Source organism: Sordaria macrospora, chromosome 1 (assembly GCF_033870435.1).
Source record: "Sordaria macrospora chromosome 1, complete sequence".
Lineage (NCBI taxonomy): Eukaryota > Fungi > Ascomycota > Sordariomycetes > Sordariales > Sordariaceae > Sordaria > Sordaria macrospora.
In genome coordinates this window covers 1,310,329-1,337,574 of record NC_089371.1, presented here as the reverse complement: position 1 = coordinate 1,337,574, position 27,246 = coordinate 1,310,329, and the positions used below count along the sequence as shown (strand labels likewise).

Here is a 27,246-nt window from a genome sequence, read left to right as displayed (position 1 = left end):
GACTCGCGAACCAAGAACCAAGAACCAACAAGCCGAGCCGCCGAGCCGGCGAGACACGCAAGTCAACGAGCAAGAACCAACGGCGGCGCATACCTATCGCCCAATGGCACAGACGGACGGGGCTTGGCAATATATGTGACCAGTTCACTTACCGCAAGTTACCGGCAGCAGCACCGCACCTACCTTACATATGGTAGTGAGTGATTGATGTGTAACTGACTAACTGACTGACTGGATCCCGGAACTGGCTCCAGTGTATCGGTGACGTCCTCCTGGTCCTGGAGCTAATAATTCTTTGTGTAGGTACCTTACTAAATTTGTGCGAGGGGAAGTCACAGGTGGAAAAAGTCGGGGCGAGGGGGAGGGGCGTCTGTCTGTTTGAGGTTCGTGGCCTTTGATGTTGTCGTCGTCCAGGGGCTAGATGTGGTCTGTCAGCCGGTCTTGTTCTTGTGAGCTTTTTGCGTTTGGGGGTAATCTAGAGCCGAATGTTGAGGATGCGCAGTGGTGACAGGCCGTTGAGTAGTTGAGATGCCGAATTTGGATTGTGTACTATTTAAGCGAAGGAAGCGGAAAGACGTAAAAACGATACATTGCGTATTTCGGTATTGTCATCTTATTTTGCTTCTGTCATCAAGTTTTAGTCGTCCCATCCGCTTTTGAGGTTGTCATCCGGTCTTGTTCTTCACGGGGAGTGTCGAGCCTGGAAGCATAGAACCGAGAGCATTACAGTGGTGATAGGCCGTGGAGATCGACATACCGTCTGCTGGGTCTAGTGATGAAGACGAGGTAGGTTGTAAAATGATTCCTGTATACCATTAGATATTGCGAGGCTGTACTTCGGAAGGAAACGCAACCAGAAAGACACGCAACCGAACTTTGCAAATGTAAAACGCAAGATAATGCTTATCATAAGCTTCTTTCATATATTACCAGACATGATCTGTGTAGAAAACACACCACGACACCACCGCTTTATGGGTCACACTACGACTACGATAAAATTTCAAGAGCGCTGAATACTCGTTCCATCGTCTTGACATGAGTACTAAGACACTTCGCCAGTTTTGGTTTTTGAGTTCCGCCCTAATGTTTTTTTCCCAGCCTCCCATTATCCCGAACCGAACCGAAAAAAAAAGACAGATCCTGAACCCCAATTATCCCAGAGAGAGTTTTAAGTCTCGTTATGTGCATCAGAAACGGGGGTATACTTGTTGAAGAATGAAAAGCAAAAGGTGAAAATGCGAGACAGGATTTTGAAAGGGCATGCTGATCGAAATAAAACAATTTGCTGATGCTAACGCTGATGCTGATACTGTTTACTCGAGTGTTGAAGCTCCGTATAACATGAATCAGTTGAGTACACGCTAGACATTCGGGCATGGATGGTGGCGGCCGATCGTAGGTCTTCGTCATGACGTTCTGTTCCCTAGCCGTCAAAGGGTTCCTAAGCACCTTCTATCGGCGGGACGAACGTGTAGTTGAAGTCGAGCAGGCCGTCGAGCATCCAATGTTGGGGATCCCAGACGTCGAGGGTATCGGCGAAGCCGTTCATTCCCATGAGCTGCTGGTTTCCACCCATGGTCGATGACCCTCCACCGGGTGTAATGGATCCGTTCGAGGCGGCGGCGGCGAGGCCAAGGTTCGGGATACCGTGAGAGGGCGGCGCTAGCGTACTGTCGAGATGTGTCGACGAGGCTGATGATTCATTAGCTGAATCAGGATTTGTGGGTTGTTTGAGGGCTGCGCCAAACACTTGTTTTTAGCAACTGGGAGCAGTTTTTCACCAATTGAGGAGCAGATTCAAACAAAAACAACTTACCATCAAGTGTACCTCTCCCTCTGGCCTGGTATTCTTCCCTCCAGTGCCAAATCGAGTCGAATACCAGGCTCATGCTGTGTCTACATCTCACCTTGAGCTGCAGACTGTCGTCCACCACAGGTTCGGTTCCATCTGGTCGATATGCGTTCGGGTTCTCCCTACCAGCGCCATTCCAGATCTGGACCATGAGCTCAGCCAACCTCCAATAAAGATCGTTCTGTATGACGCTCGTGGCCCGGATGGCCTGAATAGTTCTGTGGAAGAGTTCCCGTCCGCGGTCAAAATCAATAGTTTTGGCGAAGAAGGAGCGCAGTAGCTTGAGCAACGAGAACCCAGCAGCCACCAGCATCTGCTGGATATAGTTGGAGGCGTACTTGAGCATGTACTGATCGCGGTATTGGTAAGAGTAGTGATCGTGGCAAGACGGGTCACCATCCAAAATGAAGTCAAGGAAGCTTGTCGTAGCTCTCCAGAGACCCATAAGATCATCCAAGTAGTTTGATGTTTTGTTGGAGTCGAAAAAGCCTGCCAGGCGCAGATGGAGGCCAGCGGCCTTGAGGTGGAGGTTGACGACTGGTGAGACGCCCTTGGACAAGACGGCAGCACTCAGCTCGTTGTACTCCCGACGATAAACACGCATCAACATGGCGCGATGCTCATCGCCTGCGACGCCCCTCGGATCGCTAGCGTTGCTGTACATCTCCTTAGATACTTTATCGCAAAAGCGTTCGATCTGGAGTCTGGCCTCAAGCTCAGGACCTAGCGAAGCAGGACTGGTATCGCCTTGGCGGGTAGCCAACGTCCAGTCGTACAAGGTTGTTGCGGGTTGGCCATAGCCGGTGCCCACAGCCTGCGCGACGATGTTGGCAACAGCCCAAGTCTTGATTCTGTCATGCAGGCCCTCCTTGTTGAGCTCAATGGGTACCCTTGAGAAGTCGTTCATGTGATTTGGTCGGTGAAGGCCCAGACCGGTGGCTGTCTTCATCAGAACACCACCCAGAATGTGGGTCGGGTCAGATGATGATGTGCTGGTCGGCAGAGGCCATGTGCAGAGGAGGCACAGTGCCTTGACCGCGAAGTAGCTTTGAGGAACCTCCCCGATGGTAGTCCAGAGCAGTCTTGTCAAAGGGCTGGATAACTTTGTCAAGAACGATCGATCGTGACCATAGCGCCTGCTGGCCACGGCCACTATAGCCCAGTAAAGCAAAGGATACTGTTGGTAGTACTGGTCTGGGGTCTGGTGGGGATTGAGGAATGGGAGAAATGGGTGATAGTAGTGGAAGTAGTCGTTAAACAGGACGCTTTCGTCGTCTTCGGTTATCCTGAAGTCTTCAAGCTCACGCACGATCCTAGGCATGGCATAAGAGCCTCCACGCTTCAAGTGCAGCAGCGAAGACACAGCCTCGTCGGAACCCATCAATGAAGGGTTCCTTGTGTGCGAGTAGTGGCTGTTGACGACAGGGGAGTGTAACTGGGAGTGTGTGGCGTTGCCCGGAGTGTCGTTGTCGTTGTCCTCATCGACGACAAAACCTTGGGCTTTGGCGCTTTGAACGGCGCGTCTGAGCTTATCGATCTCCTTTTCCATCTCCGCATGCTTACTGCGCTTCCCGATACGCTTGAAGTTGGATTCGATCTTGCAATCGAGGTGTAGACGGTTGCATCGTGAGCAGCTCGAAAAGGGTTCTTGCACAACATCGCATCGCAACTGTACGAAAGAGGAAGTGTCAGCAAAAGAAGGTTCATTATGCGGCAGTTGTCTTGTCGGATTCATACCTTTTGTTGACGACACTCGTTGCAAGCGCGCTTCACACCAGGGAGTCGGCGGCCACCCTTGGTCTCGGGGGAGCCGTCGTCGCGGTCGTCACGGTCGTTTTCTCCCGTGCTAGCAGGACTGCTTTCCATGATGCTGCGCTTGCGCTTCGGGGGGCCACCGTTGGGGCCTTGGCTGCGCATACCAGCCGAGAACTCGGGGCTTTCCATTGTGATGGGAACAGTATAGTATATAGGTGTGTATGCTTCTGTTGTGATACAGAGTACTCGGAGCTAAAGTGGTCTCACTTGTCAACTGCTCCTATAACCGGACCGTGTCGAATCGCGGGAGTGGCGTCCGGAGCGGCACGGCAGTCGTCAATCGGTCGGAGGATATGATGGGCGGGCCGGTAGCGTCAAAGGGTCGGTAGACGTCCAGGGCGGCGCGGTGGTCGCGTGATGGGGGCGACCCGATGATCCGGGATGTGATCCGGACAGGCGTCGTAGTGGTGGTCCGGTGTCGCGATGGAGGGATGGGCGATATGGGCGATGGGCGGTGGTCGAGGGTGATGATGAAGAGATTGGGAATCCGAGATCGGGAAGTTGGGGGGGGGGGGGGGGGGGGGGGAAGCCCAGCGTGTTTAAGGTTGATGGCGCCGCACCTGGCGATGGGTAAGGTACCTGGCAGAGCTTCTCTTCTTTCTGTCCCGTCTTCCGTCTTCCGCTGCTGCTGCTGCTGCTACCCTCTCGGGCCTCTCTAGTCTCGCGGACCAATGCAGACTCGGACCCAGCCGAATCGATCCAATCACGTTTGGCGATGGGGTAGTCGCCGGTCGAACTACGGCTTCGTCCCAGGAGTGAAGAGTCACAGCTGAAGCAACACCAGGCCGATGCCTTTAGCAATTGCCAAAAGCCAAGACACCAGTTGATGCGGATGTGGATTGTCGAATTGTGGTGCAAAGCTATATGCAATATTCAGAGAACGGATTAGATATGTATGTACCGTCACTGGTCGAGCCTGGCCGGTGCCTGAGTGATGCTAGAGACGGATATGTAGTCTCTTGAGGGTCTCAAAGTGGAAGACAACTTTGGACGCGTAATGAAGGAGAAGCAATTGAACAGTAACAAAAAAGCCGACTGAATACAGCAAGAGCGAGCACTTGTCACTCAGCACATTACAGTGACAGTGACGGGACTGAGAAGGAGTCGTGGACGAAGCGGGGATTCAGTGTTCTGCTCTTTCCCCCGTAACATCGACGGTTGCAAAGGGGATGGCGCGAAAGATTTTGATAGTGCCCTGCAAAGCCCTGCACTTGCACGAATTGCTGCTGCAACGCTGCGACAAACTGCGGGGCCAAACATTCTCCCGCATTGGCTGAGACGGCCTATAAGCCGTATTTCCGTGTAATAAGACTTACATGTGGCAAGCAGGCGACGAATGAAGACACTGGCGAATCGTTTGCATCTTGTTCAATTCAACGAACTCTGACCGGACAGCAGCAGCATGGCGTGACGAACACCACGTGTGTAATGGGTGCGCCAAGTGCTTAACTGAGTGGTGTTTTTTTCCGACCGACTCTCTAAAATACAACTTCAACAGGAACTGTATTCCGAAGACTTCACCAACCTCTTTTACAAAGCAGACAATGTCGGATGAAATGCGCTCCTAACAAGCCGTGGGGGTCAGCTATATATCAACCAACATATCAACCAACATATCCGCCCGGAATACTACATACAAAATATATGCCTATAAGAACACATTCACCATGCATGCTCTCTCGTCCCTTCCGCTGAACGCCCTCTTGGGTTCGATTTCAAAACAGTCAGAGTGGACATTTGTTGTTGACACTTCAGTTTGAAGTGGACTTTCTGTGTGAAAATTGAGGATGACGATCTTGCAGTGGACCCCGCCCAACGCCCGCCCCATGGTGCCAGTTCGGGGCAATCCCGCCGAAGACCGCCTGGCCGTCAGCCCCTAGCGGTTCCTGACGGTCCCTGACAGACAGGCACAAGTCCCAATTTGATCAAGCTCGGGCCACATCAACCTCTCTGTGGACCTCGTCGAGTTTACCTGAGTCACGGAATCCGCACCCAGGTCCATCCCAGGCCCATTCGAGTCCATTGCGAGATCCATCACCGTCAACCACGGACCATACAACACCGTCTCCTTTATCTACAGCCGTGATGCCGTCATGCACGATCCAAACATCCGGACAGCGCCGCCCAATTCCATGACTTCTTGGCTTCAGCTCGGCCCGGACTGGCAATGGCTTCATGCTGCCTCATCGCTCGACATGGACCGGGACCCGATCGACTTCGGAACCGTTTCCGTGGGGGACACGGCGCTATACGGACAGCGGTACCGGTTTTGCTAGAGTTCTTGGCCACCGTTCTAGCCCTCTCCAGTCTCCCAGCCTCCCACGGTCTCTATTGCGTGATGGCATCTGATGGGACCACGTCGGTGCTTTCACCAGCCATTCCCTGTTCAACCCCCCCAACTTCCCCATACTTCCCACGGCATGGCATCGCGAGCTGGGACAAGACCGAAAGATCGAAATAAAGAGACCCGACGACATGAGTCCAGAACCAACCATCACCCAACTGCCAAGCAACCGGTTCACAAACAATGAACAAACATGTCCACTTCCCTCTCCATTGCTTATCTCGACTCTTACCAGCTGGACTCCTCGTTCTTTTCATCGCTCCACGGTAGTCGGCTCCTTTCAGTCTGGCAGTCGGGCGGAATTTGATGCTCACTGCCGGCATGGCACGGTCTACGGGCGGGTAGGGGGTTGGGAGAAGTTCGCGTAGAAACTCCAGTCTGTCGTTGAAACTGATCCATTATCACATGCCATTGATGGGCTTGCTAACATGTCATAGATCTTAGTGACTGCTGTTAGCATATCCCGTCTACCTGAGGGTGACAGACTGCAGTCAAACAGTCACATCCTGCGCCTGAAACCCAGCAACCTGCCAAGTAGCAACAGCTTCTCAACACGTTGGTAACCCGTCCCAAGAGTGCGGTTGATGCATTAGTCCGGAAAATCTATCGGAATCCCGTCCGGACGGGTAACGTTCCGTACCGTAGACACGCATACAATTGGCGTCTTAAGACGTGCTCGCAGCATGTCTCCACCACCGATGTTATCAAGCCTGAAGTCAAGAGTCCGACGGAAGCCCGTCCTTCATGCACTTGGCAATGAGGCTCAACTTATGGTGCCAGTTACCGATCACTTTTCTGCGGCCTTAACTCTCGGGGGATCCATCAGCCATGTAACGGCACCTGAGGAGAGATATGGAACTATCGAGGAGTTTCATGCTTGATCTTGAGCCAACAAACCGCCTTGCCTGTAGGAGAATATCTAAGCAATCTGCCAAGTTGACATAAGACCTTGGGCTCCGGACTAATCGATGGAATTGTTTCTGATATGTGTGTTGGCGTGTCTGCAAAGCCGGACGGGCTCTGGATAGTGTCCCAATCTAGCTGCTTGGCTATAGTTTCACCATTGCTTGGTAATATTAAAGCATGGCTATTGCCCTGTTCGTTTATCAGTACGCGATGGCATTTAACATAAGCTCGTTTCTCACTCACACAAAGCCGTTGAAGGACAATCCAAACACCACCTTCGGATGAGTCTCGAGGATACCTACCATAATACCTTTATGGCGGCAGAACAACGCCTCACACCAGCTAGCTAATATCGCTCATACACTTACTTTGGGAATGTGACTTAGGATGTTAGGATGTTTGACACTTCACTGATACTGTTGGCAGACCTCATCCGAACCATCGTCGTAATAATCCATCCATCACTCTTGACAATAACGGAGCAGCACCCTGTTCCCACTTACACCAACGACCCTGAGCCAATAGCAGTCGATAAATTTATCAGAGAAATAAGATGAGAGAATCCAGGTCCAGCTATCCTGGACCTGTCGACCGTGTCAGTTGAGCGAACCCGATATCGGAGTAAACTTGTAAGTGACCGAATCTGGGAGCTCTCCATTCTGATATGGAGCATCGGCACTCGGGAGGAAGAAATGTAGGGTTAGGGGTAAGGGCGGAAGGTAATCAGGGTTAGGTGAGGTTGACGGATTCTTGTAGCCAGGTCGCGATACCAGCATGTGAAGAAGAACCAATGACTATCATGTGTTCAGAAGTAATAGAAGAGTGAACATAGCATCAATCAATCTCAATAAAGCAGTAAAGAAGGAGAAATATGGTGGCAGAAAGAACTCACCAAAGATCAACCATTGCTGCCAAGACATTGTGCAGACCACTCCCGTCCCCATAGATAACCCTCAGATCAAACTAGCTTCAAGCTACCCCTGTCACAATATCAATGACGACACATCAACTCTTCGGTTGACTGTACTGACTGTGAGCTTGAACAACCGAACCACAACTTCCCAAATTTTGTCTATTTATATTCAGTCACAATGGGCGCTGAGTCCTCAAAAGTTGCGCGCAAACTACCCAAAAATGCGACAGCCGCCTCCCTCGCCGCTGCGTCGCGATCTGGCGCCGCCGCCGCTGCACCAAGAGCTTCCCCTCCTCCTCGCGTAAACGGGGGACAGCAGGAGGCGTCGCAGTCGCCGGTGGAACCAGCTTCGACAAATGCCTATGAATGTAAGTAATATTTACGCCCTCACTATATAAACATCCCGACTCTGGCTTGGTGATTTGCGAATGACCTAACCTGAACTAACATCCCCAACCCCGCAGCAGCAGCATCACCACCACCGCCGCCGACTCAAGATTCCCTCCACCATCACCACCAGGGACGACAAGGACATCAACCCACAAGGCCATCAACAACCACCACCTCCACCCAATCTTCAACCGGCACCGGATCTCCCCTGGACGCAATCGGCGACCCGGCCTTTGCCGCCCGTCTCCGCCAGCTCTCTGCTACCGTCCAGCCGAATCCCATCCACTCGCCTTCATCAACGGTATCCGTTCATCCGCAGCCGCAGCTTCAGTCGCAGAATCTTCCTCCTTCATCTTCTTCTCGCTTCCCTCCTGGCTTCCCTTCTCAGACCCAATCCCAATCACCCCAACAGCAAACGTCTTCTCCCCAAAAAGAAAACATCCCCTCCCTCCTAACCCCCCACTTCCCCCACCTCACCACCAACCCCACGCTCACCGCGCTCGACGCTCGCAAGCATCTCGAGCAAGCGTACGAAGAGGAGATGGATAAGTTTGGCAGAAACGATAAGTCCTTCAAGGGCAGGCAGTTTTTGTCGGTGCAGATGGTTAAGGATGTGTTTGAACTGAAAAAGAGGGGAGTTATTGAGGCGGAGGTTGAGAAGAGGCTGGGGTTGGGGAAGGGGGTGGTGAGGGCTGTGGAGGGGGGCGGGGTTCTGAGGGGGGTTAATCAGGTCGAACAGCAGGGACAGGCGCAGACGCAGACGGGACAGGCCTGAGAGAGGGGGAGGCGGGTGCGAGAGGGGAAAGATGGGAAAGATGGGAAAGATGGGAAAGATGGGAAAGATGGGAAAGGAAAGGAGAGATGGTTGAGCTTGGAAGGTGAAATGTGAGGAGTGGATGTGATGGCGATGAGGGGGAAAGGTGAGGGGAGAAGAAACACAGAACTTCTCGGTGGGCGATATCAAAAGCAGATGTTAAGAACCTAGAGAGCAGGACAGACAGGACTAGACTCTGGCTCAGTCTATATACGGAAACACAGCACGCTATACAAAAGACAGAAACTAGAACAGGATGGTAAGGAACAGGGAACAAGGCCAAAGAGAAAAGGAGCCCAAAAAGATGTAAGATAGAGAAAAGTAACACTTGGACTCAAAAGGCCAATGGATGGTGCAGACACACATACCTCCAAAGTTTCGTGCAATACACCTCTCGAACTTCGTGAGCGCAAACATGTGACTATCGCGTTAAGGTATGATTGCTTCCAGGTGATCTCGGTTTTGTAGATAACAGATGCTTTACAATAACATGAATGAGTTCATGCAAATATAATCATAGAAGTTCTGGTTGGGATCAAAGCCTTTCATAGTGACCTTGCGGCGGCTTCAACGACATTTCGTGGGACTGTCTCATTGGGAATACCAGTCTCAGAAACAAAAGTATAGGTAATCCTTGTCATTGTCAAGCTGTCGTAAAGGTGCTTGAAGCCATCTCGCGCTGCTGAACATCATGAATCCTGCCTCATCCATCCGATTTCCTCGTAATTCCAATCTCATTCCATCAATCATAATCTCATAAACCCTCCATCCTCAGCCTTTGCACCAGGCCTCCCCTGTGCCTTTCTGGCTGCCTGTCTGCCTGTCTTTCTGCCTGAGTCTGACTGGCCTCCTTCCTTTCAACAAACCAAGGTTTGTTACCTTACCAAGCACAATGCCCCCCATCAATCCTCAAATCCGCGCCCGTCATGAAGCTGCTCGCATCACTGAGCAAGAAAATGGCCGCGCCACGATACTCCTCGGGGTAGCTCAGTCTCTTGAGCATATTCGCATCGGGCCAAGCAGTTCTGCGCTCGGGAAACGCTTCGAAGAGGCCGGCCGTCATGGCGGTCACGATGTAGCCTGGCGAAAGCGTGTTGACGCGGATGCCGTGCTCGCCCCATTCGGCGGCGAGGTTGCGGCCGAGTTGGAGGACAGCGGCTTTGGAGGCATTATAGGCGCTTTTGCGGAGGTTAGTTGGGACTCGTATGGAAAGGCCGGGGGGGATCGAGTAGTTGGTGGGGCCCAAGTGAGAAAGAAGTATGGAAGGAGGGGAGGGGAGGGATGTGGGTGTGAGGAGGGAAAGACGGAAGGAGCGGAGGGGAAGGGAGGGATGTGGGAAAAGGAGGAAAGGAAGGAAGGTGGAAAGGAGGGAAGCAACCGAGAAAAGGAAGGCATGGGAAGAAGAATGAAGGAAACAACGAGGCAACGACACGAAAAAAGGAAAGGACAAAAAAAACAAAAATAAACTCACGGGCAAATCAACCCCCGATTAGCCACCGTCCCACTCATACTCCCAATCAACACCATACTCCCCGTCCACCCATTCTCAACCATCACCCTCGCCACCGCCTGCGCCGTCATGAACACGCCCGTGACATTAACTCCCATCATCTTATCCGCGTCCTCCCTGCTATATTCCAGCGCCGGCGTCTCCTGTTGAATTCCCGCCGCAGCAATCAGTCCATCCATCCGTCCCTCTTTCTTCGCAATACCCTGCACCACGTCGTTAAGCGCCTGCTGGTCGCGCACGTCAACTTTGTGGTAAGTGATGTTGGTACCCAACTCCTCGGTGGCGCGCTTGGCGACGGCGGAAAAGGGAGAGTTGGGGTCCGTAGAGGGGTCCGGGAGGACGTCAACGACGTGCACGTGCGCGCCCGCTTCGAGGACGGCTTCGGCTTGCGTGAGGCCGACGCCGCGGCCGCCGCCGGAGATGAGGATTACTTTGTCTTGGAGGGAGAAGAACTCGGGAAGACGCTTGGTGCGGTCGAGCTTGAAGGGCTCGGAGACGGGTAGAGGGCGGGAGGGAGTTTGGTGCAGGGAGCGGGTGTGGGTGAGAGGAGCGATTGACTGGGCGGCGATGCTTCGGGGTTGGTGTTGAAAGGGTGCCATGGTGAGTCTGGGGGTTAGGCGGGAGGTTGACTTGGGGACCATTGTGGTAGTCCTGAGGGCCGCCGAGGCCTTGGTGGTGAGTCTGGTCATTGTGGTTGGTGCTAGTATTGCTGGATTTAGTTGTCTGGTACGTAAAGTTGTGAGCTTGTGAGAGTACTGTGAGTGATAGTTTAGTAGCTGTCTTGAACAAGCCGGCAGAGCGAAGTTATATACTCACCGGGGATGGATGCAGAGGTCCTTGAGGTGCTTGTCTAATTTATCAATCTGCGAGTCACCACTTGGTCAAGGTCGAAGATGATGCGGAGGAGAACAAACACAAACAGCGAACTAGGCGTATGAAGATTGTTCAAACAAGATGTGGCATATGAGGAGGGAGCTGGCTTGATAAGTACGACGTCGTCCTTGGCAAGATGTCATCCCAAAGAAGGAAGGACGATCGACGCAATGCCAGAATTGACAGCTGCAACTGATGTCGAACCTAATCGGTGCATGACACCAACAACTTGACAGCACCCCCTCACTTGAGAGATTGCCTTTTAAGAGTCGGCACTGTGTGATAATGCATCATCGCTGGTCTTTCTTCGCAGCACTGATCTTTTTTCGGCTTTCGTCTTGCTGTGAAACGGAACAGTGTCAGCGCCAACAGTTACCATCTTGGTGTCGGTATAGAGTCTAGACTTTGCTGATCTTACAGCCGGTGAGACAGCCGCCCGCTTGGGAGGGCTCGATGAAGCTCGGTATCCCTATTTCTTCATGTCAATGTTTGGTAGAGAGCACTCTGGAATCCGGATCGTTCCAAATCAGCGAAGGACAAGAGCGAGGTCCGACATGCAGCAGACCGGGCGTATTAGTTGTGAGTTCACTATCCAATACGACCTTGCAAGCTTGGCGGATGTTGGAGGATGAAGTTATCCAAGAACGGGTTGCCGATCTGGGGAACCCGGAGGGGAAGGCGAGGGGACCATAACTGAGAGGAGGTGGCGTCCCGCCTTGTCATTGGGAGTGGACAACATTTTGGAAGTGTACCGTCTTCGACAGTATACTCTGCAGATGTTGAGGCTACAGAGCGCATATTGCCAGATCCAAATCTAAATCTGCCATGCATGCGGTCTTGTTCGATGAAATCGATAGCAATGAGGAAAGTGTATGCATCATCGTGAGGGGTTGGAGGGGAGAAAACCCGCCAATGGAATTACCCAGAGTGAGACCTGATACCTGGATGTTTGACGATGGTTCTCAACCTCGCAAGCTGGCAATGAATCGCCAAAGCTTCATGATTTTATTCTGGGATAATGTGCAAACAGTCTTGTTTGATCCCATGGTATTCTGCTATTATACAGTGGGCTCCTATGAATTGAAGACTGGCGGCCTGCAAATTCCCCGAGTCCGACGGTTCACTCCTGTTGATGTTGGGTGTAATCGACCATATATGTTCCGCTGTTAAAAGGGGCCTTGCGAAACAATATTATTCATCAAATATTGTCCACAATATGTAGGTCGATAATGCGAGGAGCTTGGATTGACGAGGACTTCCATGGAGAGCGCATCTCCTTTTCGGGGTCAAAGAGTGGGGCCGTTGCGGGAGACCCGCCCGGAAACCCGGCCGGGCCTGACACCCCGACCCCCGCCGGCTCGGCATCTACCGCAGCACCATCGCAACGGCACCGCTGGAGATCCGGGGTCCACAGTGTTGGTTGACTACGTACCGGACCACGCGGCGGCCGATCAACGGCCCGTCATGTTGGCCGTTTAAAGAACCACAATCATGGAACTGGTCGGGCAGGGTAACCGTGTCGACTTTTGATACTGCATCTGAACTCTGAACTGCAAGTACAAAACATGACACAAAAGCCAAATTTGCAATTCATACCCTACAGTACTCGGTCGCTGTGTCTAGAACTTGACGCTATCACGACACTTCTGCGACGCTCCTGACAATGGTTGGCTTGGCGGAGACCCTTGAGCCCCCTGGAGCTCGCTAAATTACACCCCGTCCCCGGACGGCGATAGTAGCGGTAGCATGACAATAGCAGCGCTATTTTGGTGTCATGACGCATTCGTAACGAAGAGCAGCTAACGCTCAACCGAGATGGAACAGTTTTGGAAAACAGACTTTGTCCTGAGAGAGCTGCAACTAATAACAAGTGCCACCCAGTGCTGAGAGCTGAGCTGGGCTGGCACTCATTGCAGGTAGCGCTGGTGATTGTGGTCATGCCGGCATTACCGAGAGAGGAAGAATATGCCCGGTAGGATCTCCGATGAGATGTCGCCCGTCGAACCATTTTTCAAAGACCTATTCCCCCGGGGCCACGGGGACCTCGGTGTCTGACTAGGTCTAAGGGAGCTCGTCAACCAACGGAAAGACGGGCAGGGCGGGAGATGGCGTGCCATATCGATAATCGTAATCGCGGCTCGATGGATGGTCACTCGAGGTCTCCAGATGAGATGCGAGACAACGAGGGTTCGTGTGGAAGCAGCAGCAGCAGCAGCGGTGGCCGGGATGTGGAGGGCGGATGACATCGATGAAATCGATGAAATCTGTATGAAGCCGGTGCGAAAACGGCCAAGAGAATCAAGTCCAAGGGTCGTGACCATTTCCCCACCGCCGGCCCCACTCCCGAGATGATCTCCTGCGCCGCCTTCCGAACGATCCCGTCCATGGTGGGAGGGACCGAGGGTCCGTGATTCGTGGAGCCACGTTTAAGTAGCCTGTATGTACGTAACAAGTAAGTCGCAACTGTAAACTAGAAAGACGAGACGAGGTGAACTTTGGAGATATATAACTCGGCGTGTCTCGCGTGCAAAAACATACGTTTCTTCGGAGAGTTTCGGTGTCATGTCAACTCCTTCCAGACTGTAAGGTTCTCACGGAGAGGAGACCGTGTCATGCTCATGTCAAAATGAGATACACTAGAGATGAACAATGAATCCAGGGTGCGCGGTTATGAAACATGAAACAACATGTCCAGGGAACAACGATGACAGACGCCACGATATCGACCATAAGGATGGGGAAGCTCGGGCCATCCGGACCGGTGCCATAACTGCCATCCTTGAAATATGATGCCGCTGGGTGCCTGAGACCAATCATCCAACTGTTGTTCCCAATTCGACGTCGTTGCCGTTCACGTGATGGTGCAATGTTGCCGTGAGGTTCTCTTGGCGGTGTGAGATAACGATGGCCAAGTGTATGTCTCAAGTGGAAGTGCAGAACAAGTGTTACTGTGTCGCGATGAAGTCGGCCAGGCAGGCGCTGCCCGTTACGGTTGCCTGCTGGCTTACACGGCTGGTGCTTGCCTTTTTGGAGAATTTTAGAGGTTAAGCATTAAGCACTAACAATTATTTCCTGGGGGGGTTGGTTTCCTGCTCTAGTTCATCTCGCACTCCGGTCGACTCCTCACCTTTCTTTCATCAACTGGCCATCATCAAGAAGCAAACAATGAACAATGTCGCAGAATCACGCGGCTACGAAATCTCGCAACTACGAAATCTCGCAACGCCTTCTTCATCCAGGATCGCTTTTCAGCTTGCTCGAAAACGTTCTCTTGTCGACGCACTCACACCGCCAAAGTGCCGAGTCTGACGGGTCAGCATTGAGGACAATGGCTGTTTTTATTGCGTGCCAAGATATACCGAATTTCGTATCCGACGTCCGCTGGAGCCGCCCGACAGAGAGCTATATACGGACTTCTTCTCCCCAGAAGTCGTACGACAGAAGCGAGCCGAGGTGAAGCATGCCCGGTCTGTCCTAGCCCCGTGCTGCTCCATCCACCGGCCTTGAGCTTGACGCCCTCTCAGGTACAGCCAAGCCTTTCAATGCCCGCGAACGGCCGGTAGAAGTGACACAAGGCCAGGTCCCCCAGGCTTGTCATTTTGAAGCACGCGACCGAGGATATGGTATCGGGGCCGTCGCTGAGAGTACACTTGGCGCCAGCTGAAAGGGGGCAGATTCAGCCAAAAAAAAACAAAAAAAAAACAACCGCGTCATGATACGAAAGGAGCTTAAGGCCCGGCACATGTCCAGAACTAAAGCGACTCTATCCTTGCAAGTGCGACGAGAACCGTTCGATGTGGCCATTCTAGATCATCCCTCGAAGCTTCCGCCGCCCATTGTCCAATCAACGCCGCCCTTTCCAAAGTGCAAATTTCGCACTCAACCACGTCAATCCTTTTTGCGACCACGGCGACCGCGGGCCACACTTTCGAGACACTGTCTCGCCGTCACAGAAGCACGGGAGAAGGACAAGAAGAAAATTCGGAAATTTGCGGGATCGCTGGATGAATATCAAAAGTCGAGCAAGAATGGATATTCCTGGCACAAGGGATCAGCGATCAGCACCATGCTCGCCAACTCCGCAACGGACAAAACGGTCAGGACGGTGCACTATCGAACACCCGCTGGCGCCGCTGCCCCGAGAGAGGGCTACTGTAGGGCCCCCAGTTCCCCCATCGGCTCGTCCACTCCGACCCCGACCGCGCCCGTTTCTCTCGCCGCCCAGCCCACGCGAGCACGCGACTCAGTGCCCATCTCCAAAATGTCCAATGGACATGGCCGCTACAAACGCCGGACCCAGTGGATGGGATGCATAGTAACGTACAGTACCTACCCCAGCGATATAGTGCCCACCGCAACCTCCGTACCCAGCAAATTCAGCAGCGCCTCTGTGGTCGAAGTCTCCAGCTATTATCGACTGGAGTTTCGGGTCCATCAGCTAAGTTGCCAACCAAGGCAACTCTCAAGTGTCATCTGTTTCGGTTTCATCTCTTCGCCCGACCATTGAATATCCTGCTTGAGGGAGGGAAAAATACTTGAAACACAGCTGCCTCAGCCGACTAGGGGCATTTGAGTAAGGATTTTCTGGTCGATGGGGTCCGCTCAGATCACTCAATGGTCACAGGACTCAACATGGCGCAACGAGGGTGGTATTATATCCGTCTGTCCACGTCGGCCTGCGGTGGCACGTCTGCCGAGCTCCCGAGCCAGCCGCCTCTGTTGTTGTACTACCCAGCCGTCGCCAGCAAGCCACTCAACCTTCTCGCGGTAGTTCAGACAACGTTACATTCTGATGACGATAGTCGCCGGTAGTGAGGTGATCAAAAGAAGCGGTAAGAACAAGATGAACCATCTATGGGTTGCATTCAACGCCATATCATTTGCATCTTGCATGCAAAGCCGTTGTCAAAGAGGTATCCCGACGAGACGAACCAGGCCACTTTTTGTTGGGGCGTTTTAGAGCCTCTTTTCGACCGTCCAATCATCATTCGTTGGGATCCATGCTGTCTTTTGCATCTCATCTCCTGCATCTCTGCAACACATGGCTCCCGCGTATGTATCAGGCTTATTCTGCCACACTCAAGAAAAATAGGTAGGTACCGTTACCCCCAATGTACCACACACCAACCACCACCTCAACCTCAACCACAACCAAGGATATCAGGGAACTGCGGTGTGGGGTTGCTCGGCCCTGGTCAATCTCACCAAATCTGTAGTGATACCCTCCCGTATTTGATACCATGTATCATCACAACCCGCACACAGCAACTCACCTATTCATGGAAACAGCGGGAATGACATCCCACTCTCCCGCTTCCCCATGCTGGCGATGGTATCGACGGTGGCGGTCTTGTGGTTGGATCCCAGACGGTACCCCCCAAATCCCGGCAGGGCTGAGGCTCGACAAGAACAAAAAAAAAAAAAAAAGAAGAAGAGATTGGAGCCGTACCACGGTATAGACCACCCCTGTTCACCACATGGCACTCTTCAACGGAACAAAAATTCCGACAAGTGACAGAACGGTAGATTTTGCACTCAGGCAGTCCAATTACCTCCCAATAATGCCCCTTGTGGATATCGTACGAGATAACAACGACCGATCGGGCTATTCTGACTCGCCGAACCCTGGTTTGAGCGAGGATAGCAAATGTTCCACTCTTCATGGATGATGGGTCCTCTCATCCATTGGACCTTGTCTGGGAAACGGTCCCTCTTGTCCATGCCCTGCCTTTATTAACTATCGCGTGGCCGAGGACGGAACAGACCTGTTGAGGTCCCGGAAGGAAATGTCCACATCTTCTCTCTCTTTTTTTCCCCTTAAAAAGACAAATATCTCCCCATCTCGCGCTTTGTCGCTGGCATCACACTACGCTCATTGACTTTGTCGTTCACCATCTCGACCGTTACCGTTGGAGCTCCACCACACCAAAGCCTCCCACAGAAAAAGTCTGCCTGACACTTGCCAACAGTCATGGCTCTTACATACCAGCAGACCAAGCTGGTCAAGGACACCATCCCCGCTCTCAAAGAGCACGGCGAGAGGATAACAAGCATCTTCTACAAGACTATGCTCACCGACCATCCCGAACTCAACAACTACTTCAACTCGGTAAACCAGAAAAATGGCAGGCAACCTCGTGCCCTGACGGCCGTTATCTTGGGCTTTGCCGCAAACATTAACCACCTCAGCGAACTCGTACCCAAGTTTGAGCGCATGTGTAACAAGCACTGCTCATTAGGTATTCAGCCAGAGCACTACGAGGTTGTCGGCAAGTATCTCATCCAGGCTTTTGGAGAGGTCTTGGGCCCCGCGATGACACCCGAGGTGCAGACGGCATGGACAAAGGCGTACTGGATGTTGGCCAAGATGTTGATCGGGCGCGAGGTACAATTGTACAGGGACTTTGAGAGCTGGTCCTCTTGGCGTCCCTTTAAGATCGACAGAATCGTCAACGAGTGCGACGACCTCTACTCCTTTTACCTTGTGCCTCAGGATGGAAAGCGGTTACCGAGATATCTCCCTGGCCAGTACATCTCCGTCCAGATCCAGATCCCCAACGGCTACCTTCAGTCCAGACAGTACTCCCTCAGTGAGGCTTGGAGAGAGGACTACTACCGTATCACCGTCCGCCGCGACGAGGGTACCGTGTACTCCAACTCCGTTTCCAAGTCCTTCTTCAATCCCGGCACCGTCTCCAACTACCTTATCGATCAGACCACCGTCGGCTCTGTCCTCAAGGTCTCCCACCCGGCCGGCGAGTTCTTCTTGGATATCAACAACACCAGCACCATGCCCCTGGTCTTGATCTCTGCCGGTGTCGGCGTCACCCCCATGGTTTCCATCGCCAACACTGTTATGGAGAACCAGCCCGGCCGTCAGATTGCTTGGGTACATGGCTGCCGCAAGCACGTCCCCTTCGAGGAGCACATCAGGGATATGCGCAAGAAGAACTGCAACTTCCACACCAAGATCTTCAAGACCGTCATCAACAGCACTGATCGCCCTGGCGAGACATATGACTACAACGAACGCATGGACCTGGCCAAGCTCAAGCCCGAGGAGCTCTATCTCCAGCATGGCGGCACTGAGTACTTCATCTGCGGCCCAGAGCAGTTCATGATCAACCAAAAATTCTACCTCATGCAGCAGGGCGTCCCTGCCTCGCGCATCAAGTGCGAGATCTTCACCACGGGAGATCTGGTGTTCAAACAAGGATGAATCGTACGGGATCCTGAGGTTCAGGAGATCAATCATGACTCTGTCAGTCCGTCGTCGTACAATTACCGACCTTTGAACAACCATCGCCACCACACGCCGCCATTTCGGCATGATCCACAACATCAACAACATCACCATCGAAAAGAACAACAAAACCAAAACATCAAGACGCTTGGTCTCATAATAGAGACCATCGCGTTGACAGAGGAGGAGGCCGAGGACGAAGAGAGGGTGACGAGGATGAGCAATGGAAGAGAAGGTGGATTGGATAGCGTTGGGTTTGATCCGCGCAAGGCAAGAAGGTCTCTATCGCTTTCGACAAAGTTGCCCAAGTGGAGGAACCGCGCCGTCGCGTCTGGGCTCAGCATCAGCAGCACCCAACAACCAATCCCGATCTCGCTCAGCCCCTCTTCAACGAGCACCAGACGAGACTTGACAATTCCACCAACAACGGTGATGCCCGGCATGGGTATGCGCGCCGTGTCGGGATCGCACGTGCCACATCAATCATCAGTGTCGGCAACGGCATGGTCTACCTCAGCACCACCTAAAAGAGGAGGAAGAGAGAAGAGAAGAAGGGCGTCGATATCGGTGGCGGTAAGCGTAAGCGCGGGGATAGAGAGGAAGTCGGCTTCTCTACGGAATAGTGTGCATTATTGGTTATCGAATGCGGCTGGCGGCGGGGATAATCGTTATCAAAAGATCTCACCGAATCATCAACAAGAAACATAAATAAAGCATATATGGGAAGCAGGAAGAGGGCAAAACAAGGGGGTGAGTCGGGGGTTGCACTCATAGGCGTTGGGACAAAAAAAATGATACCATGGATCTAGGGTGAAGGGGGAATTGTGGGGGGTTATTAACATTATAGAGTGGGTTTTCTTGTTTTGTTTGTTCAATAAACCAAGCGGGGCTTTTTTTTGTACTACACACTTTTAATTCATGAATGAATAGGATGAGCGTGAGATGGGATGGAATGGAATGGATTGGGATTTGACTGTTCACACTTCTCTTCACTCTACTTCGTTTTGCGCTTCTCATGTTGAGTTTTGTTTATCCGTGAATCCGTGACTGTTTGGTTGGCTACGTTCATTTGGAGGTGATGCCTCCTTCCCAACCTTCGTTCGTTCAAGCAACGGTCATTCCTTGATTTCTGCCCCTGAGCTTGTCGCTGCCACCTTGACGTAGCTTGGTTGCCGTCATCACCCCCCTGCGACGATCGATGCGCATGTCTTTAATTTCACGAGATAGCGAAACAGGATTTTCAACTTGTGGACGGGATAACGAGAAATTATCCACTGTCGAGTATACACGGAATCTGCGAAGCTATTGTGCGTTTCATGACATTGAATCTTGCAGTCTGCTATTTGTACTAGGTCTACTGAGGCAAGTACGTACCTCTAAGGTGTCTGGCTCACTTTCTTTTCCAACTTCTAACAAGAAGACTGACTTTCTCTTCCCATCACTAACGACCAACAAACTCTGAGATCTCACGAGACCACTGCAGGGAGAGCCAGTGTCGGGAATCTTTGGTACCCAATATAAAACCAGATCAGCCGAAAGAAAAAGAGACAGAAGAAGCAGTACATTAGAACATACGGGATGCTGCCGCCCTAAGCAAACTAACAAAAGACAGATTGGACCGAGCAATCTGCTTCCCCTGCCCTCTGAAGTTCAAGCCCAAGCCCAAGCCCGGACCCAAGACGCCCCGGAGACCACCGAGACCTTCATGAACTCCGAGAACCTCGCCCGATTCGTCTGATTCAAAGCTTAAGCAGGCGGCAGTGAGCCGTGACAAAGGAACTGAAGCGAGATGGTCTGCGAAATTTGGCCTTGCTAGCTATGTTGGAATCTGGGTCTGGGAGGGATTTCTTCAATACTCTAGCATATCTGGAGGCTGGTATTGCTGCCGATAGCTTACTACATGTTTGGTATGGTAAGCCAACGACAGTCGCAAGGTACGTAGAACACAATGGAAGGGAGCAAGGGGGCAAGGAAGGGGAAGGAGAAGAGGTAAGATGTAGTAAGAGAGCAAGAGAGCAAGAGAGCAAGAGAGCAAGAGAGCAAGAGAGCAAGAGGGAAGAATGGTGGTGAGAATAGTATTGAACTGAAGTGGACCGAGCAAAACGAGCGACTACTTAAGAATGTACTGAAAGGATGACATGACATGATTGCTACGTAACGGTATGTCGGAACCTGAGTACCTACCTTAGGTATGAAGGAAGGGTTCCCTAAAGTGCAAAGTATTCGAAGTGAGGAGAAAGTTAGGGATTCCTTTTTTTTTACTTTTTTTTTTTTTTGATTTTTTTTTTTTTTTGAGGAGCGAGTGGTTGGGGGTTAATCACACCAGGGATAGTTCAGCTATTTGAGACACGCATTCATATTAGATCCTCACTCTTCCTTTACGTAGTTTATTCCAAGTCACGTATTCCATATTTATAGATGATATATCTGTGATGTGAAAGTGAACTGTTGCTGACTCTCCACTGTGTTTCACTTTCCCTTTACATCCTCTCACACAGATCACCTCCGGACCTCTACACCCGCCAACCGTTGGCGAACCTCTTCAGCTCGACCATCTTCACCTCATCGTCACCATCACCACTCACCCTAATTACCCACTCCTCTTGGCCCTACCCTCCTCTGGCCCCCTACTCCATACCCATCCCTGACTTCTCATTCCTCATCTCCCAAACCCAAACACTACATAGGAGTAGTAGGCCCACTCCACTCCCCCATTCCCGTCCCCTTTCCGCCATTCTTTGTAGTATTCAACCTAAACCACCGATGTCCCCTCTCCTCCCACCCCGCCGCCGGTCCCACATGCATCTCCCTCCAACACCTCACACAGTACACTTCCCCCCCTCCCCCATCCTCAAAATCCTCACAGCCCTCACACCTTATCGTAGCGTCCTCCAAACAAACCGTACACCACTTTTTCACATCTTCGTCGGTGTAAGTTTCTCCTCTCCCTACCCATCCCTTTGTGGATCTCGTTTGGTACTTGGTACTCACCGGCTGCGGGGGAAAACCCGAAGAGGAAGAAGAAGAGGGAAGAGAAGAACCGGCGGGAAGAATTAAAGTGGTGGTGGGGACTGAAGGCAAGCCAAAGGCGTCGGTTCTTATCGGGGTCGAGCGCAGGTGGGAGAGACGCGCGGTGAGGGAGGTGATGTTGTTTGGGTCGGCGGCTTCTTCTGCTGAGCAGCCGGGGGGAGGGGAGAGGGTTGTGGGGACTGCGGGGAGGTTTAGAGAGGAGGATGGGGATTTGGGTGAAGTGTAGGTGGGTGTGCGTGTTCCTGAGGGCGGGGAGGGGAGGGAGAAGGGGTTGCTATTGTTGTTGTCTAGATCTGTAGGGCCGCCGTTCAGGTTGATCTCGTCCTGGACTTGGTCGAGGATTTTGTTGGTTTCTTTGGTCATGGCTTCACCGTCTGAGTTTTCATCATCGCTGTTATTGTCATCGTTGTCGTCTGCAAATGAGTTATTGTTTGGTTTGGGAGCGAGTTCTGCCAGGAGCTTCTGGACTCTCTCTTCGTCGTTTTCGATGATGCCGTCGTTGTTGTTGGCAATGGCATGAAGATCAATGTGGTCTTCGTCCTCATTCTCAGCCTCGTCGGGAACATCTTCTTGTAGGTTTAGGTCATCTTGTAGACCCTCTAGAAGCTCATCTAGGGCTTGGTCGTCTACTTCTTCCAGGCCCCAGGCTGAGGATAAGATGTGCGATTGAGTCTGGGTCGTTGTATCTTGAACCTTGAGTGGTCGTTGATTGGCATTTCCTGAAACTGGAATTTGCTCTCTGTGGAGAGGAGATTGGGAAGTGCCATGCCCTTCTGCTTGTGTATCCTGTCCCGGCTTTGGTGAGGCGGCAGAAGCCTGACCGCTTCCTGAAGCAGCTGACGATGATGGCACTGATGATGAAGACGCATTACGAAGCACCCTCAGCCTCTCGGTCAGAGCATCTTCCTTTGAGACCGACGGTACAGGGCCAATACCAAAAGAAGGCTTCATTTGTGCGGTGTCATTGGCAGTCGTACTGGTAGAGGGGGGGCTACAAGTTCACAAGAGTGTTTCAGTAAATGGTGAATTGTCATGAGAAGATGGTTTATGTTGGTCAGGATTACTTTAGTGGACTGAGCTTGTTGCTAGCATCAGTATCAAGAGAGACACTGGTGGACTTGAGGGCATTGAGTCTGTCCAGAAGGGACTTGTCCAAGTCATTGGTCGGTCGGTTCGAAGTCATGCCTACTGCACCGAATGGATGCCGGAATCGGGGAATCGGGTTGGGTAGAAATCAGGGGGGAAGTGCGGCTGAAGCAAGCGAATCGGATATTTGAGGCTGGGTGTAATTAGATCTGGGTAGGTGTGACGGACACGGTCTTCCAGCAGTTGGGTTCACCGGTTGGGATGAGTTGTAGGTAATCTCGCGGTGCGATAAGGCGTGGCCTGGGTTCAGCTCAGGCAGCAGGTCTGCAGGAGTGTCTATGCGGGAGCGTCGGGCCGTCAAAAGCCAAAGGGGATAATTGAACGAGTCGGAAGGTGAAGGAGACAGAAATTCTCGGAGGATAGAATCGTTGTTCCGTCGAAATCCAATCGGGGGGTTGTAAGCAGTCGGAGTCAACTTTGTCAAGTCCAGAATGTTGTTGTGTAGATTGGCTGGAGGTGGTCAAGATGCATGTTCTGACTGCCGGACAAAAGTGGGGCTACCCCGGACATGTCAACGGATCCGAATTGGGAATAGTTATGCTGTCATGCTACCTTTGCATTATGTGAACAAGTAAGGCAGGTTTCAGGGCGCACTTCTGGATATTGAAACCTTGGATCAAATAATGACAGTCGGAAGTATTGAAACCCAGATATGGTTAAGATAACGAGTTGCACTTTTCAGAGCTTCCATTTTTGTCCTGTTCGCTGGGATAATGCAGGTGCACAAGCGGGCTTATCAGCCATAGATGTTACCGGTTGGCTGGTGGTACCGACTAATCACTAACAGGCCATGACTTGGTGACTAGTTGAAAACCACCAGCCAACCCATCAGACATCACCCCCGATAAACTTTTCCAGCGAGTGATGAGTTGCATATGAAGCTAACGGTCTTACGTGACTCCAGTGCGGAATGCTCAGTGATTGGCATATAATACTTACCAAGACCAATAAAAAGGTGGCGATAGCACGTTTCTGCAGGGGAATTGGCCATCTGATATGGCCATCGAATAAGCACCTCCACGTGCTATGCACCGCCTCGCTTGGTGTGGTTATAAAAGCCAAAAGCTTAAAAACGAATCACTGAATGCAGTGGCCAGCCCAGCCGATAACAACAGGGCCGACGAGGTCCCCGATACCCCGACATTGGACAACTTTCCCGCGCATTATTCAATCTGAGAGTGCGGGTTGCGGCAAGCAAGTTACACAGAGGGAGTGAAGGGTTGTGAATGGCTTCTGGAAGATCAGATGTCACCGCTCCGTCGGTATGTTGGGAATTTCAGGGTCCTCGCGCGTTGTCAGTAATCCAGTGACGATCCAGGGCAGCGCAAATGCATGTTGGGGCGTACTGTATATCACTGGTTGGTAATGGCATCGTTGGTGTGGACGATGACTTCATCCGCTAGGACTGCCGGAACATCCACTGTGAGACTTGGCCGCGGTCCAGTGAGGTCACTGAGGTCACCCCAGCCAGAAAAGGGAAGAAGAATTTGGCCACTGCCCAGTTTCGGGGTCCCTCAATCGCGAGCAACGGGATCGCGAGACTATCGGGGCTCATCGCTGCCAAAAGCCCAACCAGATCGATTTCCTTACGAGAGAATCTGCCGCTCAAGCCGATGAAAGACGTCTTTGTGTGTTTGCATTTGGAGTCGGAAATGGCCAACGGTTGTATCGTACATAGGTATTCCAGTTGAAGGGAGAGTTAGTTGAATGCGCTGCCTGCTGAGGCGAGGGATGGCGATGCTTTGATCTTTTATAACCAACTGATAGAGTGAGGAATAGAAGGGCGGGCACACTGACGGCACATGGGTGGCTGAAGTGGACATTTCAGGGTGCAGTCATGAGTGAGCCAGCCAAATACTCTCTAACAACAGCGTCTCGACCCTGGCTCTGATCCGAACGGAGAAAGGGACATTTTCCGTCATGACACCTGCTCCTTCCACTTCAAGGTAGCACCATCAAAGTTTCCCTTAGCGCGACAGAAAGTTGGGTGAGAAGAGCTAGCTGCGCCATCCAGGCCTGTTCCATTCCAGCCATTGATTTTCTGTCAAGCGGTCAACCTTTTGGGGCGAATCCCAGATCTCTCAATGCACCCTTATTTTTCTCTACATCAGCCCGCATCTTTCTCTCGGACCCTTTAGTCAGGGCATTGGCTACTACGCAGTACCTTACTTACATACATCATCACCCCCCTGTACTCATCATACATGCATTTATACTTTTTCATCTAACCCAGTTCCCGGGCCCTTGGCTCCGTCCATTTCCCCTCTTGGCCTGTAACCAGGTATTAAATCCTTTTTATTCCCCAGACTTTTTCTGGCAACTCTTCCCCCACGACCACGTTAACTTCACCAACAACCTAATAATCATCCGAAACACATCACATTACACCAAACCACAACACAGCACAACATAACATGAAGCTCGATCTCGCCATTCTTCTCTCGGCCCTTTGTGCCAATCCGGCACTTGCCCTCGTCGCACCAATTTCCGACCTTGCGCGACGTGAGCCCGCCGAGCCCATTCAGATCATCGACCGCGACATCGACACTACTTCGCAGGAACTTTGGAAGCGCCGAGGCGGAGGTGGCGGCGGCGGTCGCGGTGGTGGTGGTAGCTCCGGTGGCGGCAGCAGCAGTGGAGGCGGCGGCAGTTCACCTGGAGGCTCATCCGGTTCAGGGTAAGTCAACCCTCCCTTCACCGATATCCTGCTTTCTCTCTCTCAATTTCCATCGCTGGTTATTGGGAGGGGGGTTGTGTTGGAGAGCAATGGTGGCAATGTGTTCGTCATGCAGGGCGACGCTAATGTATGTTTGTTCACAGGAGAGGCGGCACTGGCAACACCGGCAGTGGAAGCAATGGAAACACTGGTCCTGGTTCAACGTATGTGCTTTTTCTTTTCCTGTCATATTCTCTAACTCCCATGGGTTGTGAAAAAGGTGGTCTTCGGGAGTATCCAAACCTGGAAGCTCCTACGGAGATTCTTATTCGGGAAGCTCGTCTTCACGAGGCTCTTCATACGGCGGTTCTTCGTCGAGTGGCTCTTCTTGGGGAGACTACTCCGGGGGAGGCTCCTCTCGTGGCAGCTCCAAGAAAAAGCCGAAGCAGATCTCCTCGTATGCATCAGCAAAGTCGCCTTTGGGGGACTTCCTGCTGGATATCGCGGGCTCTCCAACCCTTTCCAGTTCCAGTTATCTTTTTTTTCGTCCAGTGAACCATTCAATTTGCTAACATGACTTTTCTTCAACAGAGGCCCCAAAACATCGCCAACTTACAATGCTGGTGGAGCAACCAGAGCTGGAAGCGGACCGAAGCCAGCCTACGGCGGTGGCCGCTATTACGGAGGTGGTGCGGCGCGACCTTACCAGCCTGGCACAAGGTCTCCATCCGGTATCGCCCCCTTTGCTCTTGGTGCTGGTATAGGGCTTCTCGCCGTCTGGCCCGCCGTTTGGCTCTATGGTGCTTATATGTACCCGTACCACAACTTGCACACCTACCACAACCAGACCTCCGATCAGGACGAGACCCGCAACGTCACCTGCGCCTGCGACCCGTACAACACCTGCGGTTGCGACGAGAACACCAACAGCACCTATATCGACGACCTTATCGGAAACGGCAGCTACTCTGCGATGAACCAGACCCTTATTACCGTTGCCACTGTTAACGGAACCGACTATCTCCTGATCAACGGCACCTTGCCTAACGGCACGACCGCGGCCGGCGGTACCGATGATGATGAAAGCAGCGCTGCTGGCCTCCAGAGGTTGCTAGAGCATGCCGGATGGTGGCCTGTTGTGGCGACTGTTGCGGCAACCGTATTTTTTGCCTAAGGGTTCTTCTTGATGGAAGTAGCGGTCTTAATGACAAGCTACGAGGAGTAGGAGGACATCCATCACATTCGGGATATCGACAGCTTTCGTTTCTTTACAACACACTTTTTGATACCATTTACGAATGCGCTCTGTTAAGGACGAGGGAGTGGCTATAATGCCCACTAAGGAAAATCGCAAGGAGATGAATGATGGACCCGATACCCCCAGGTGTTAATGGTTGTTGGCGGGGTGTTTTTATCTTGCATAGTACATAGATGATTTTAGGATTTCACGATCTGGGCTACGAATTTTAATGAGTATCAACAAGTTAACCCGAAAGACGCTTTGGAGAGAAGTTCATCCGAAATGCCCGCAAGCAGACATTAGTTTGGGTGGCGGTGTGGCGGCAACTTTTTCGAAACCCGCGGCTTGTTAAAGGTACAGTCTAGGCACATAAAGCCAATCAGGAACCACCACGGCAGGCACCCGTCTGATCTCTGATGAGAAGGGTATAAGTGTAACAACAAACTTCAAAAATGCACTGATTTTCGACAAGACATTCGACTCTCTTCTTATAACCTTTGCACGGGATTCA

General features: G+C 52.0%; 6 protein-coding genes across 6 annotated transcripts; 3 read left to right on the top strand and 3 right to left on the bottom strand.

Annotated features, from left to right (window-relative positions):
- Positions 1-584: 584 nt before the first annotated feature.
- SMAC4_04990 (uncharacterized protein) lies at positions 585-4,185 on the bottom strand. Its single transcript, XM_003352827.2, has 3 exons — positions 3,593-4,185; positions 1,820-3,524; positions 585-1,740 (listed from the first exon to the last, which is right to left on the bottom strand). The coding sequence occupies exons 1-3, from the start codon at positions 3,797-3,799 to the stop codon at positions 1,445-1,447; spliced, it is 2,208 nt and encodes a 735-aa protein (XP_003352875.1). The 5' UTR covers positions 3,800-4,185; the 3' UTR covers positions 585-1,444.
- A 3,658-nt stretch (positions 4,186-7,843) lies between these two features.
- On the top strand, positions 7,844-8,998 carry SMAC4_04991 (uncharacterized protein; the record flags this gene model as incomplete). The annotated part of the gene is made up of 2 exons (XM_003352828.2): positions 7,844-8,201; positions 8,298-8,998. Exons 1-2 carry the CDS (start codon positions 8,012-8,014, stop codon positions 8,996-8,998), a joined length of 891 nt encoding a protein of 296 aa, XP_003352876.2. The 5' UTR covers positions 7,844-8,011.
- A 523-nt stretch (positions 8,999-9,521) lies between these two features.
- Positions 9,522-11,498, bottom strand: SMAC4_04992 (uncharacterized protein). The gene is made up of 3 exons (XM_003352829.2): positions 11,364-11,498; positions 10,509-11,302; positions 9,522-10,215 (listed from the first exon to the last, which is right to left on the bottom strand). Exons 2-3 carry the CDS (start codon positions 11,234-11,236, stop codon positions 9,918-9,920), a joined length of 1,026 nt encoding a protein of 341 aa, XP_003352877.1. The 5' UTR covers positions 11,237-11,302; positions 11,364-11,498; the 3' UTR covers positions 9,522-9,917.
- A 5,789-nt stretch (positions 11,499-17,287) lies between these two features.
- Positions 17,288-18,988, top strand: SMAC4_04993 (uncharacterized protein). Its single transcript, XM_003352830.2, has one exon. It carries the CDS (start codon positions 17,392-17,394, stop codon positions 18,637-18,639), a length of 1,248 nt encoding a protein of 415 aa, XP_003352878.1. The 5' UTR covers positions 17,288-17,391; the 3' UTR covers positions 18,640-18,988.
- Positions 18,989-20,968: 1,980 nt separating this feature from the next.
- SMAC4_04994 (uncharacterized protein) lies at positions 20,969-23,519 on the bottom strand. The gene is made up of 2 exons (XM_003352831.2): positions 22,758-23,519; positions 20,969-22,684 (listed from the first exon to the last, which is right to left on the bottom strand). Exons 1-2 carry the CDS (start codon positions 22,874-22,876, stop codon positions 21,343-21,345), a joined length of 1,461 nt encoding a protein of 486 aa, XP_003352879.1. The 5' UTR covers positions 22,877-23,519; the 3' UTR covers positions 20,969-21,342.
- A 1,734-nt stretch (positions 23,520-25,253) lies between these two features.
- Positions 25,254-26,989, top strand: SMAC4_04995 (uncharacterized protein; the record flags this gene model as incomplete). Its single annotated transcript, XM_003352832.2, has 3 exons — positions 25,254-25,516; positions 25,660-25,719; positions 26,087-26,989. The coding sequence occupies 3 exons, from the start codon at positions 25,254-25,256 to the stop codon at positions 26,667-26,669; spliced, it is 906 nt and encodes a 301-aa protein (XP_003352880.1). The 3' UTR covers positions 26,670-26,989.
- Between the last annotated feature and the right edge of the window lie 257 nt (positions 26,990-27,246).